The 14,533-nt window shown below is 37.0% G+C and overlaps 1 protein-coding gene across 1 annotated transcript in view; it reads right to left on the reverse strand.

The window, feature by feature from the left end:
- Positions 1 to 14,533, reverse strand: part of EXOC6B (exocyst complex component 6B) — a 544,417-nt gene that overhangs the window by 124,453 nt on the left and 405,431 nt on the right. Inside the window, exon 20 of the mRNA XM_045549850.1 lies at positions 4,416 to 4,489. Within this exon, the coding sequence (XP_045405806.1) occupies positions 4,416 to 4,489 (74 nt within the window). The remainder of the gene's footprint in view (positions 1 to 4,415; positions 4,490 to 14,533) is intronic.

Consider the following 14,533-nt stretch of genomic DNA (forward strand, 5'->3'; position numbering starts at 1 on the left):
TTTCCATGAAATATTTTATAATTATTCAGGATCACAAAGGCCTCTCCACTTCATGGCCTCTTTTTGTACTTATAGATACAATCTTGCTCTTGATTTGTGCTGTTTATATACATCTTATATCTCAATTAGAGTACAAATTGGAGTTTACTTCCTCATTTCTTGAATTTGAGTTGTCCTTGTGACTAGCTCTAACCAAAAGAATGTGGTGGCGGTGATGATTTGCTAGTTCCAAGTGTAGGCCTCAAGGAGTTTGCACATTTGCTCTTGTTCTCTTGGAATCCTGTCAAGAAGCCATGTGAATAAGCCTGGTTTAGGCTGCTGATGGATGAACAATTACATGGATTACAGAAGAGCATGCCTAGACCAACCAGTCCCTAGCCAATCTCTCAGCTAAACTCAAAGTATTAGTAAGATCAGCTGAACCTACCTTAAATTACTAATCTATAGAACTTTGAGCTTAACAAATGGTTCCTGTTTTAAGCCAATATGTTGTAGGATGATTTATTATGTGGCAAAAACTGCTGAAATAATTGAAACATACACAATGGTTTCACCCCTCTACTGTAATAATTATTACAGTGTGCCTTATATATTAGAATCAAGTATTTGTTCATCACCCCTTTGCTATTGGAAGGCAGAGATTATATTATATTCATTTGTGTATTCATATAGCACTTTGGTTGTGCTTTGTACATAATAGGTACTCAGAGTTTGATAAAATAAACTGAAGTCAAAATCAAATTCTAGTTTTCATCAGCATTATCTACTTAATGTTTACCCATGGAAGAAAATCACAAGCCATTGTATTGTTAAATGGTCAAGGGTACTGAGAATCTACTATTGGTCCTGTTCACAAATGGTTCCCAATTATGAACCATTAAAGGTCCACAATTATTAGTACTTGGAATGTACATCCCTCTTCAAGACAGTCAATTAAATGAGTCCATAAAGCTATCCTTCTCAAGATTTGGCATCAACCCAAATTTGAATTTTGATAGACAGATACACATATATTTGATATTTGCATGTGAAGTTGTACTGCAATCCTACTTTTATGAGCTTATAAATATAGAAAATATAAAATGTTAATGGAGATTTTGATTTGTATTGTCTAATTCACATCATTATTAATAGCAGGTTTTCTAAACCCAGAAATCTGACAAATGAGATTTAACTCATTTGTACTTTAACTCTGAAGTGCTATACAAATGTAAAATATCACGAAAGCTTGTATATTCAAAATGTCATTTCTCTCTTTTCCTTAAGAAGTAGGAAAGTGAGCATAGACAGGACAGGTGAGAAAGGATGAATAGTTTTGCTATCCACATATAATTTGCCTCCTAATGAAATTCTACAGCTTTTAAATGACACTCTGTCATTATAGTCTATACAAAGATGACTTCATCAAATATTCCATGTTTTGAGTATTTTTAAAATTATCATTCAATTGATACTGTCTGAAATTCTCTAAAACAAGAGAACATGAAAGCATGATCTGAATAAATATAAACTGGTGAGGCAAATATACCCAATGACAGTAAAAGAACATCCTTGCTCTGCTACACCTTCTTTCACGGGTGGATACCCTATAATTTGCCTCAGCTTTAACTTACCCTAACTCCAGCCATTCCTGTTTAATGTTTTTATCTTCAATTTATAACAGGCATAACGATTAAAGCAGTTAATAAGCTAGATAACTGAATAAAGACCTAAAAATGTTTAGACTGGCCATTTAGAATTTAAAAATCTGTGTTGTTAATAACATATCTGAAAGAAAAACATGGACCAATGAGAGTAGTCTCCAGTTTCAGTCCATTAAATCAACCATATAAAGACTAGATGAGGAATAGGTAACAATGTTACATGTGAAAAACACTCAATTACAAGCAAATAGGAAGCCAAATAAATGAAGAATAGAAAGCCCATCTCCAATGAGGGGTACATTAATAAAAAAATTAAAAGATTCAAAGGGTCAATGTTAAGTGAGACAGATTTTAGCCAACTTAACAAATATCTTTCTAATAATCATATTGTCCTAAGGTGGAACTTGCTGCTTTGGGACAATTAGTTCTCCTAAAGAAGGGTATTCAAGTATAGTCTGGGATGATGTACAAGGATTTAAGTATCATACTACATGATTTTTAAGATTAGCCTCAACTCCAAAATTCAAACATTCTGTTTTAGGATTCTAAAGAATATATGCAAAAGGACACTTAATCATGCCTCATTCAATGTAAAGATATTATCACCAAAAATACACTCCCAGGCTTTCTATTTATAGTTTGAGCAACTCTGTAGTTCAGAAGTCTCCTTTTCAAAAGGTGCCTACTCTAAATATGCTCTGGGAATGACTAAGATGAACTGCAAGGAAATAAATATTGTCAGCATTGCATGTGGAAAGATCATTATTCACAATGATTCAACCTACGTAAGGCTTGATAATAATGTGCTACAGACCAAAAGCTAAGGAAGTTTTCCAAATGGTCTATGTTAGAAGAAGTATCCTTTAAGCTGCTTTATTAGAGACAGATATAAGTAGAAATTAGGTGGTAGACTCAATAGGAAGAGGCATACTTTTCTATTATCAGTAAAATTTTGGAGTTTTGGTTCTACCATTAAAACATTATAAAAGTAACCCTGGGAACAGAAATGTAATAGAAAATAGGAACTTAAAGCATAAACAACAGTGCTGAGAGCTCACAAGTATTTGAGCATTCATCCCCGGCTCAGATCCACCTTATTTTGGCTGTGCTTTCTAACTTACTCCCTTAGTTAACATTTTCTGTGAACACTAGTTGCTTTCCATAGGGACCAAAACCACAAACTAGAGAGAAGTGACCACACTTCCTTTTCATGAATAGTGAGAACGGAAAAATTTTTCCTTGGATGTGTTTCTCCAATGAAATTCGATTTCTGCTTTCCAAGAAAAGCCAATTGGCTTAGAAGTCTCTGAGAAGAAGGGAGGGGGAAATCCAACAGATATCACCCCACAAAACCCTAAAGAAAAATCCCAAACTTTCAATGTTATATCAGTCTAGGGGTTAAAACCTGAATGTCTCAGCTGAGTTGCTAAATCTACAGGTAGAAGGTCTTATGTGTGGGAAGAGATACTCAATTCCATTTGTGATCATGCTGGGAAAGCCTTTATGTGTAAGAGAACCCCCACCCTGGCCCCCAAATATTAAGTTGACACACGTTTCTGGGACACAGCCTGAATCCTCAAACTTTGGCAGGTCTATAGACACACAATTTTCTGTTTTCTGCTTAACGGGGCTTTCCAGAATTGTCATCAGATGACAGATTACACCACCCATCCACAAGGATTCAGGGGTAGCTCAGGCCATCCATTATGGGTTAAAAGCTGTTCCAGCATGAATCAAGTCACAGTGGTAAGGACTACTGATACAAGGGGTCCTACAGCTTTAAGAAATACCCTGGGCATCTAAAAGTTTTCAGAATGCAAACTATGTCAGCTCTGAAAACAAGAGGCACTGCATCATTATGGCAGGAGAAACAAAGCCAGCCCCCTTTTAAAAACAGACAAAAAAAAGATTGTTTTAATAGGAGAGAAGCATCAGTCATTGATTCTTACTTCATTCACACTTTCTATCCAACCCCATCCATCTTCAGAGTGAAGAGATGACAGAGGCCGGTTAACTCTCTCCCTCATTGAGCCCCCACCCATCCTGCTCCAGTATACCCAAACCACCAAGGCCTACCAAGCCACCCATTTCAATCTGCAAGAAACAGCCCTATAGAATGACTCTTTCTATCTAACGGACTTGCCAAAGCTCAGGTATGCCTAAGTACCAGCTTTCATCACATTACTTTAATAGGCTTAGCATGACTGGTGGGGCCTTTGCTAAACATCTTCAAAAATGACCACTTGGTCACTCATGGCTGACCACATTCTACAAAGGAAGAGATGGGAAGACTTAAGGCAGCAGGAAAAAGTCAACAAACCAAACCAACAGTCCAGAATGTAAAATGTTTCATTTTTCTTAAAAGCTGCTGGCCACATTATCTGCAAATAAAAGTTCTCCTAGCAAGCAGTCTCTGCATCAGTGCACCTGCTTTGCATTGGTTTGCTGAGTTATCTTTTTGCTGTGTCTACAGAAGCCAACTACAGCACAATGGGTCACATCACTTGAGGGTCACTTGAGTCCCTCTACTCTCTGTGTCCCTCCTCCCACCCCCTGCCTTTCCTTCTCCCCACAAAACCTTTAACTCCACCATAGCTAAGGATCCCAGATAGCTAAATAAAAGAGGTGGCCTCAAACACAGGGAAAAACCCTTAGGTCTCCAGTGTGAATCGCCAATGCCAATCCCCCTCCCCTCCCCTTTTCCTTAAGACCTGATGGTCTTCAGTCACACATCTTAAAAGAAAAACAAAAAACAAAAACACAAAGACTTACTTGTCTCAAGTCGATGAAGGCCAACTGCAGCGTGTCCTCCTGGAACCCAGGCACCGGGCCGGATCTGGCAAACTCTGTGGGAAAGAAAAGAGGATAAAAAGCGCCTTTAACTAACCATGGACAGGGAGATTGGCAGACGGATGACAGGGAAGACAAGAGAGGCTGGGGGAGAGGAGGACCGAGCTTCTAAGGAGTCATGTCTCTCTCCCTTCAGCTTCTTTGTTTGCCCTTCAAAATTCGTGTCATCAAAACACCATTAATTCCAGCATCCTGACAGCAAGGAAACTGTACTAATTCGACCTGAAATTTATTCCCATGAGCCGCGCTGGGCTTCAGAGTATTTGTTTTGTGAATGGACAAACAACTTGCAAAGGAGGAGGGAGTGGGGGAGAGAAAAAAGTTTTTCCTCTCAACACAATAAAATCTTCAGCTGTGAAACTCTTTTCAGTTCCAAAAGCTATTTATATTTTAGATCGCTGAAGGAATTTTCTAATTTCACGCTTGTCACCTCATTCCCCAAGCATTTATCAAAAAATATTCCCTGCCACATCATTAATTATTCCTTCACTGATTATTTGTATTATCTCATGAGTGCATTATTGCCAACACACATACACACACACACACACACACACACACACACACACACACACACCGTAGCAGCAAAGGCTGCACCGATCTAGTACTTGGCTTTTGAGCAAAGGAGTATTTGCAGATACGAAAAGGCCCATCTGAATAGATCTCACTACAAAACTTAGAGAATATTTGCGCATGTCTGTCCTTCTAGTGTATTCTTTATCCTTGACTTCTACTTCCATTCTACTCTGAAAAATTCTTTCTTCTCCTCCCTCTACCCCAATTTAGTGTTAGGTTGAGGATACTACATGAATGCTATTTGCGATTTACAGCGGTGCCTTGGGTCCACGCTCAGTTTATGACTCTGGCTTCTACATTGTTAACAAGAAGATAACTGCACAGGGCTACAGGGACAAAAACTAGTAACAGTTAAGAATGTCAAGTTTTATTGTCCCTGAGCCTTGCTTATTATGAAATCAAAAGGTCTTAAGTTCCCTATACACACACATACAGAACAAATTCAAAAGCTAGATAGTTACTATGTCTTCAATTCTCTCTGTGTAGCCAATATCCTATCTACTATTTACATCAAAAACAACTCAAGTGTCTGTTCAAAGCAAATATGAAAAGAAATGTTTTCATTTCAATTTAGGAAACTACAGAGTTTTGGCATCATATTCTTCTTTTGAAATTAAATAAAATCTATGAAGATATTTACATATATGTCTGGACAATTACTTGCAATAGTTAGTAGCTGGATAGACTCAAATGAAAATTTGTGAACAATGATAGGAATTTCTGTTCTTTAAAAATATTTTTCATCTGAGGGCTTCTTAGACATAACAGCGTTTCATAAAATCCTTGCCCCACTTTTAAAAATAATGCCAACAACTTAGATTGCAAAGATTATGGGAACAGTATATGAAATGAAATTTAAAGCGATTTCTTAAACTAATTAAAATATAGCGCAAATGTATTAAACAATTATATATGAAATTATTATTGTAGACACTTCAAATAAAAATGATTCATAAATGGAAAGAGATAAACTATATAGCATTATTAGCAGTACTAAAGTTTCTATTTGATTTGAGAAGAACATTCAAATGTCATTTATAAATTCTTTCATATGTAGCCCAAGTGATAAAAGTTTTAAAAGAGTAAAATTCTAAAACTGTACAAATACTTGATGAAGGCCATGTTAATAGAAAGCTTGATATACTCCATCTTTCATATCTACAATAGCCATTATCTGTGATAACCTCATATACAGGAGCTATTTGAGTCAAATGCACAATTGGGCCATACTATGTTCCTGTTAATAGCAGTTCTTTGAATTATAGCTGCAGCCACTCTTTGACAGCCCTGATTGTTAGGTGGTCAGCTTAATTACGCTTTCCGTGCTTGATGGTTTCTACCATGGTTGATAAATTATCACTATCAATATTGCATGGCTCAAGTCTATGCTGAAGCATTTGAAGCATTTGAAGTCCTCTTTGTCAGTAGGAACACTAATTGAGTCAAAATGCAGCAACTATCAACATGTTCTGCTGTCCTATATATGTCCAACTCAACATAATTATCCTCAGATACACAGTTGGAATGCTGGGGAGCTGGCTACACATTCTTGAATCTCCTTATTGTGCGTGATCCTTGGGGCTAATAGATGAAGCTGATGAAACCATTTAGGAATCTGGATGTGATACATATTTAGTTGTCAGAGTCACTTTATAAACCTCATTTTTATGACACACTGAGTCTTCCAGGTTCCCAAAGGATATGATGCCCTTTTAGATTTGATTTCCCCTTTTATATATCAGGGAATCAAAGAATGACAATTGCATCAGGTATGACAAAGTAAAGCAATTAATTTTATGTACAGCTTATGAAAATGTCTAAATAATATATATTCAACTTCATATTTGCATTTTTCTCATTGCTTTATGTATACAATTCTTCTTTTCCCATGTAGACATTAAACTCCTTATGGATTATTATAGGACTATCACACAAAACCTAACAAGTATTCAAAATAGCAGATGCTCAACAAATATAGTGTTTTAATTTAATAAGTTGCACAAATAGCAAGATTCATTAGCCACATACACTCTTCACTGCCAGTGGAAATCTCTGGATTGCGATAAGTAAGGAGCCCTTAATCTGAGTATCAATAAGCAGACTTTAGGAATTTATGAGCTCCCTAAAATTATAAATTACATGCACAATGTTAAGGGCATGGGCTTTGGGGTCATAAAAATCAGAGTATGAGCCCCAGGTCTCCACTTATGAGCTCAGGTGCTTACACAAATTACTTGATCTTTTTAAGTTCAGAATCTTTATCTCAAAAATGAGAATAAGAGAGCATTCCTTATAGTGCTGCTATGAGGATTAAATGAAATAACACATGCAAAGCAGTTGGCAGAGTGCCCAGCGTATCATAATTGATTATCATTATAATTAGTTTTTTGTGTAAATATGCATTTCTTTGCAAAGATGGCTCATGGCTTTCACTGAATTCTCAGAGGGTCGATGACCCAAAAAAGGTTAAAACCACTGTTCTTTATCAAGGACAAAACATTAGAATAAAGTCAGCTATCATTCAGTGATGAGTCAGTAAATTGGCAATGCAAATTTATTTATAGGCAAATATTTAATTGCTTCATTTAAAGGAAGTTACTAGTGTGTTAGCCACAGAACAGTAATTTTCAATAGTATTACTAAAACATTTAATAAATGCACAAAACAGGTCGCCTATAACTTTGTGACTCAATGAACCCTTACAAACGTGATTGTCCTCTTAGAGTCAACATTTTTAATATATGAAAAATGGTAGTAGCATGAGAAAGTGTGAATACTTCAAAAAATAAAACAGGAATTTACATATACTCTCATTTCGACTATATAAAATATAGTATGCACAGATATGACAGCAAGCACTCACTTCACAATGTTAACCAAGGCTACTACAGAGGAAGGTTGTAAGAGTGTTTTTTTCTTCTTTATATATTATAAACTTTAAAAATGAACACAAACCACTTTTATAACCTGAGAAAAGGAAACTGAAGAACACACACACACACACACACACACACACACACACACACACACACATATTAGTGGTGTGCTGATGTAACAGTATTTTCTCTAGTGACAAGAGATATATTTTGTTCAAGATTTAGCATTGTAGGCAACTGGGATAGGTCTGTACACCCAAATTCTCAGATGCTGCTTGATAGAGAGGAGGAAAACCATACATGAAAGAGGGGCGAGAGGCTCCCAGCTTCGTGTAATATGCTGATACATCCACAAATTGATTATATGTACATACAAGAAGCCTCCCTTCAGAATCAACAATAAAAACCTTCCTTCTTTTGATATCATAAAAAGGGGTAAAAATGTGCAATTGTGGCTAAGTAGAACCAATGGATACATGGGCCATAATGGACAAGTCCCTTTGTGGGGACTAGTCCACAAAGGGACTTGTCTTTGGATTCCAGGATCCATAATAGGTTTTTGTTCTCTAAGTGATTCAAACTATTACGGCACCAAAGTTTCCAAAGAATCAGTAAGGAAATCAAGGTGTTTGCTCCACTAACAGAACTACATCTTACCTTTGACTAACTCCTGTTACTTGGGGACTGAATCAAAGTTCCAGAGAAGCTGGCAAGGTGGCTTTCTCTTGGAAAACTTGTTCAGCTTAGTAGAGCCTCTGACCAGTACCAACTCACTCTCCAGAAAGCCTGGCTTTCCCCTGCAGCCCTACCCTGCCCTTGTCCAATCATGCATAGTAGGGACTCGCAGAGTCTAAGCTGGTATCAGGGTCTGACTCCAAGATCCAATTGGCAAATGTGCAAAATCTTTCAGTGAGGAAATTGCCAACTCATTGAAGTTTATGAAGGAAATATTTTCATTAAAAAAAATTAAAAGGCCTGTAGTCCCTATCTACTTGGGAGGCTGAGGCAGGAAGATTGCTTGAGCCAGGAGTTCGAGGTTACAGTGAGCTATGATCATGCCACTGTACTCTAGCCTGGGTAACAGAGTGAGACCCTGTCTTAAAGAAAAAAAAAAATTAAAAGGGGATGTACAAAGTTACAGGAAAGAAAGCATATGGTCAGTAAGGGCATGACAGGAGAAAGAAAATCACTAATAAACTTATTTAACCTGCCAAATATCCAACAACCCTTTACATTTTCATACACACATAAATCTATGAGATGTGGTAATCATTTTGAAAACCATATTAATTTTTCAAAAATATGCTTTAAATGTACATTTTTCATAATCTTCACATTATAATGAAATGAAGTTACCAAAGGAAGAATTCCACTAATTTCAAAAATACTTTCTAGACTTCTTGAAGGCTAATCTTGAAATTAAGAAACTCTGTCATTTAGAAGGGGAAAGAAAAAAATTTTTTTAACTTTAATTTTCCGGTACATTCACATGTGGCTGAAGAAAACAAAATACATAAAAGAGCACAGAATACTAAATTAGAATAAAATGGAAGAGTCAGAGTTGGAAGGGGCTTTGAGAAGTCAAAATGACTGCATTAGTCTGTAATTTTTATATATATATATAGATAGATAGATAGATAGAACGCTTGGGAGTTTAATCAAAAGCAGGCTGTAAGAAACAATGTAAAACTAATTTTCTGAATCTTTGCAAAATGTCCACAGAACAAAAACAGTTTTCAAAGGAAGCCGAGCAACAAGGTAAAATACATTTCAGAAAAGCGAAACTAATACTGTCTGGCAAGTAGGTAAAATAGCAATTTTGAAAGGAAAACATAATTTGTTCAAATAAGAGGAAGGTGAAAAGACAATCTGCAAAATGTTACTGAGATATCCTCAGATAACATCGGTATACTATTGCTCCTAGCGAACTTCCAGTTCAGACAATGGACAAGCCAGTATTACCTACTCTTACTGAATGTACTAGGGATTAAGTTTAGGCCAAAATGTCAGATAAGAAAACTCAGTACTCCGAAGACTACAGTAATACTGGATATTTGTTTATATCTTAAGATCATGTCAGGTCACATGTGTTTTCTGTGGAACTGAAAAAAATAAGAGCTGTTGTTGCTGTATTAACATAATGGTTTCCTGGTATCTAGCTCCCTGGAGCAACAGATAAGGGCTGTGCTAGACTACCAAGTGTGGCTCTGGGGAAGCCAAAGCCTTCTTGCATCACTTCACAGTGGCTCCACTAAGCTAATTACAGAGAGGAGTTGATAGACTCCATAGGGAATCCACTCCAGGCCCCACTGGTCAGAGAAAGGTTGGCCAGAACATAAGGAAGTAAAAATGAAGGAGAACTATGTCAAGGAGAAAGAAAAGGATGGGGAGGAGGTGGAAGGGGAAAGCTCCTTGGAGATTCAACTGACTATGCTTGTGTAGGCATGCTTGTATGAATATGTGGTCATAAAAATTAGCTACCATTAATTATCTAGGGCATGACTCTATGATGTAAACTATTTGCTTTTTATGTTAAATATGTAACTCACTAGATCTCCCACTTCAAAAAGGGTAGATGGCTGAGAAAATTGTGTGCATAGTTAACAATACTGCACTGCACACTTAAAAATTTGATAGAAGGGTTGATTTCATGTATGTGTTCTTACCACAATAAAAAATAAACAAAAGGAAAAATGAGTAAGTCACAGACTTATAGAAAATATCTACAAAACATGTCTGACAGAGGACTAATATCCAGAATGTATAATTAATTATTACAACTCAATAATAATAATTAAAAAACAATTGAAAATAGGAGAAGATAGAGCACACACTTCACAATGGAAAATATATAAATGGCCAATAAGCATGTAAAAAGTATTCCATATTGGAGTAATGGCAGTAAGATGGTGGAATAGGAGGTCCTCCACATTTATCTCCACACAGCAACAATAATTTTGCAGTCATCCATAGATAAAAATGCTTTTTGTTAAAGCAGTGTGAAATCCTGGGGGAGCCCAAGAATAAAGACAGAACTTTTGACAGGCCCTAATTGTGCTTAGATGGCAGATTTGTCAACTGTTTCCAGACCTAGAAACAAGCCAACATCCTGAGGACATGGCCCTAGCCCCATTTGTCCTTGGCTAATCCTGCTACCAAAACTATTCAGAAAGGAACCAGTAGGAGTCATGCCCACTTGTGCCTTGGGTGACATGACTGCTGACTTTGTTTTCAGCTCTGGACCCTGAAAAAACAACTCCAGCCAGTCTCAGCTGTGGTCTGAGAGCAGCCCTGTCCACAGAGAGATTCCAGGAAAGACATGCACTCACTCAGGTTCTGGGGCAAGACTGCTGACCTCAAGTCTACAGTAGATCCTGAGAAGGCCTTGAAACTTGACTCTAGGCCCTCTCAACTGCCATCTGAGAGTAGTCTTTACTACAAATAGACTCAGGGGGAGACGTACTCTCTGTGCCCTCCAGAAGCAGGTCTGCAGATCTTGGTCTTGGCAGTGAACACTGAAAGTTCTGTGACTCAATTCCAGTCTCTCTCAGTCACAGTCAGGGGCAAGTGCTGACTTCCTAGGGACCAATTCAGTGACCTAGCAATAGCCCTCCCAGTGAACTAGAGGAAACCACACTCATCAGTGCACCTATTAATAAGTACGCCATCTGTGGACCCTTAAACAAACTCCCATTCCCTTCCAACACTATAAACCAAGGTCCTGGAGGCAGTCCAGGCCACCTATGGATCAGGAAGGATCCATACCTGCTAGAATTCATAGATGTAGTCTTGTCTACTGTGGACCCCACTGTGAAACCAGGAGCAACCAAGTAACCAGCTCCAACCCCACTCAACCACTACCCCGAAGGCAATCTCACTGGCAAATGAACCTGTTATCGTTGGATGTTTTTTATCCCTCCTAAATTCACGTTGAAATTTAATCTCCAATGCAATCGTATTGGGAGGTGTGGCCTTGGGGAGGTGATTCAATGATGAGGGATCTGCCTCATGAATGGGAGTGGTTACACTTATAAAACAGTTTCACAGAGGGAGTTCATCTTTTCTTATCCTTCCACCTTTTACCAGGTGAAGACATGGTGTTCCCATCCTCTAGTGGATCCAACATCAAGGTGCATTTTTAAAGCAAAGAGCAGCATTTACCAAACAACTGAACCTGCTCGTGCCTTGATCTTGGACTTCCCAGTCTCCAGAACTGTGAGAAATAAATTTCTGTTGTTTATAAATTACCCAGTCTCAGGTATTTTGTTATAGCAGCACAATCATATTAAGACAGGACCCAAAAAGAGAAGGCCTCTATCTGCCTAAACAAGTCTATAAAAGCTGGAAGAGGTGTTTGCTCCTTCAAATACCCAGACACCAATGCAAGGCTAAACAGATAATAAACACACCCAAACAAACAAAATAAGCAAAATGATACCATCAAAGGAAACTAATAAACCTTCAGTAACTAACTCCAAACAAATGAAGATCATTTAATGACCTGGAAAATAATTTAAAATAATCATCTTAAAGAAGCCCAATGAGATGCAAGAAAGCAGACAATTTGTTAGAAGGACAACTAAGTGAAATTAGGAAAACAATGCATGAACAAAATAAGAATTTAATAAACTGAAACTATAAAAGAGATCCAAACAGAAATAATGGAGCTGAAGAATATAATGATAGAACTGAAAACTCAATAGGGAGCTCTAATTGTAGACTTGATCATGCAGAAGAAAGAATTAGTAAACTCAGAGACAGGTCATTTAAAATTAGCCAATTAGAGAAATACAAAGAAAAAAGAATGAAAAATGGTGAAGAAAATATAAGGTATTTGTGGGACACAGTCAAACATATGAATATACGAATTATAAGAGTCCAAGAAAATGGAGGAACAAAAAGCTTATTTAAATAAAGAAATACTGTCTGAAAACTCAAATCTTGGGAGCAATGTTAACATTCACAATCATGAAGTTCATAAGATCCCATACAATACGAACTCAAAGAAGACTGTTAGAGACACATTACAATCAAATTGTCGAAAGTCAAAAACAAAGAGAGAATCTTGAAAGCAGAAAGAGAAAAGAGCCTTGCCAAATAAAACGGAACTCCTATAAAGCTATCAATGGAATTTTTATCAGAAATCTTGCAAGCCAGGATGGAATGGGATGATAAATTCAAACTAGTGAAAGGAAAGAAAAACAAACAAAAAAATCCCTGCTAACCAAGAATACTAGACACAGCAAAGTTGTCCTTCAAAATTGAAGGAGAGATAAAGATATTCCCAGACAAGCAAACCTGAAGCAATTTATTACCACAAGATTTGCCTTATAAAAAATGCTAAAGGAAGCTTTTCAAGTTGAAAAAAAGGACAGTAACTAACAACACGAAAGTATGAAACTCACTGATAAATGTAAATACACAAACTAATTCAGAATAATAATGAAGCAGGTGAGAAACCCATATAGGGAGAACTATGAAACACTGAGAAAAGAAATTGCAAAAGATGTAAACGGATGGAAAACACTACCATGCTCACAGATTGGCAGAATCAATATTGTTAAAATGTCCATACTACCTAAAGTGATCTACAGAATTAATGCAATCCCAATTAAAATACCACCATCATTCTTTACCGATCTAGAAAGAATAATTCGACGCTTTGTATGGAACCAGAGAAGACCTCGTATAGCCAAAGCAATCTTGAGCAAAAAGAACAAATTGGGAGGCATCAGTCTACCAGACTTGAAGCTTTACTATAAAGCTATAGTAACCAAAACAGCATGTTACTGGCACAAGAACAGAGATATAGACCTTTGGAACAGGACTGAGAACCCAGATATAGAACAATCCTCATATTCTCATCTAATCTTTGACAAAGGAGACAAAAATATACAATGGGGAAAAGAATCTTTATTCAACAAATGGTGCTGAGAAAACTGGATAACCACATGTAGAAGATTGAAACTGGACCCCCACCTCTCACCTCTCACAAAAATCAACTCATGATGGATAACAGACTTAAAACTAAGGGGTGAAACCTTAAGAATTCCAGAAGAAAATGTTGGGAAAACTCTTATAGACATTGGTCTAGGCAACGAATTTATGAAGAAGACCCCCAAAGCAATCATAGTAGCAACAAAAATAAATGGGACCTGATCAAATTAAAAAGCTTCTGCATAGCCAAGGACACTATCATTAAAGCGAACAGACAACCTACAGAATGGGAGAAAATATTTGCATGCTACATATCTGATAAAGGGCTGATAACAAGAATCTATATAGAATTTAAGAAAATTAGTAAGAAAAAGTCAAACAACCCCATCAAAAATTGGGCAAAGGACATGAACAGAAACTTTTCAAAAGAAGACAGAACAATGGCCAGCAAACATATAAAAAAGTGCTCAACATCTCTAATCATTAGGAAAATGCAAATCAAAACTACAATGAGATATCATTTAACTCCAGTAAGAATGGCCTTTATCAAAAAGTCCCAAAACAACAAATGCTGGTGTGGATGTGGAGAGGTAGGAACACTCTTACACTGCTAGTGGGATTGTAAATTAGTACAATCACTGTGGAAAATAA

This window comes from Lemur catta, chromosome 4 (genome assembly GCF_020740605.2).
Source record: "Lemur catta isolate mLemCat1 chromosome 4, mLemCat1.pri, whole genome shotgun sequence".
NCBI lineage: Eukaryota > Metazoa > Chordata > Mammalia > Primates > Lemuridae > Lemur > Lemur catta.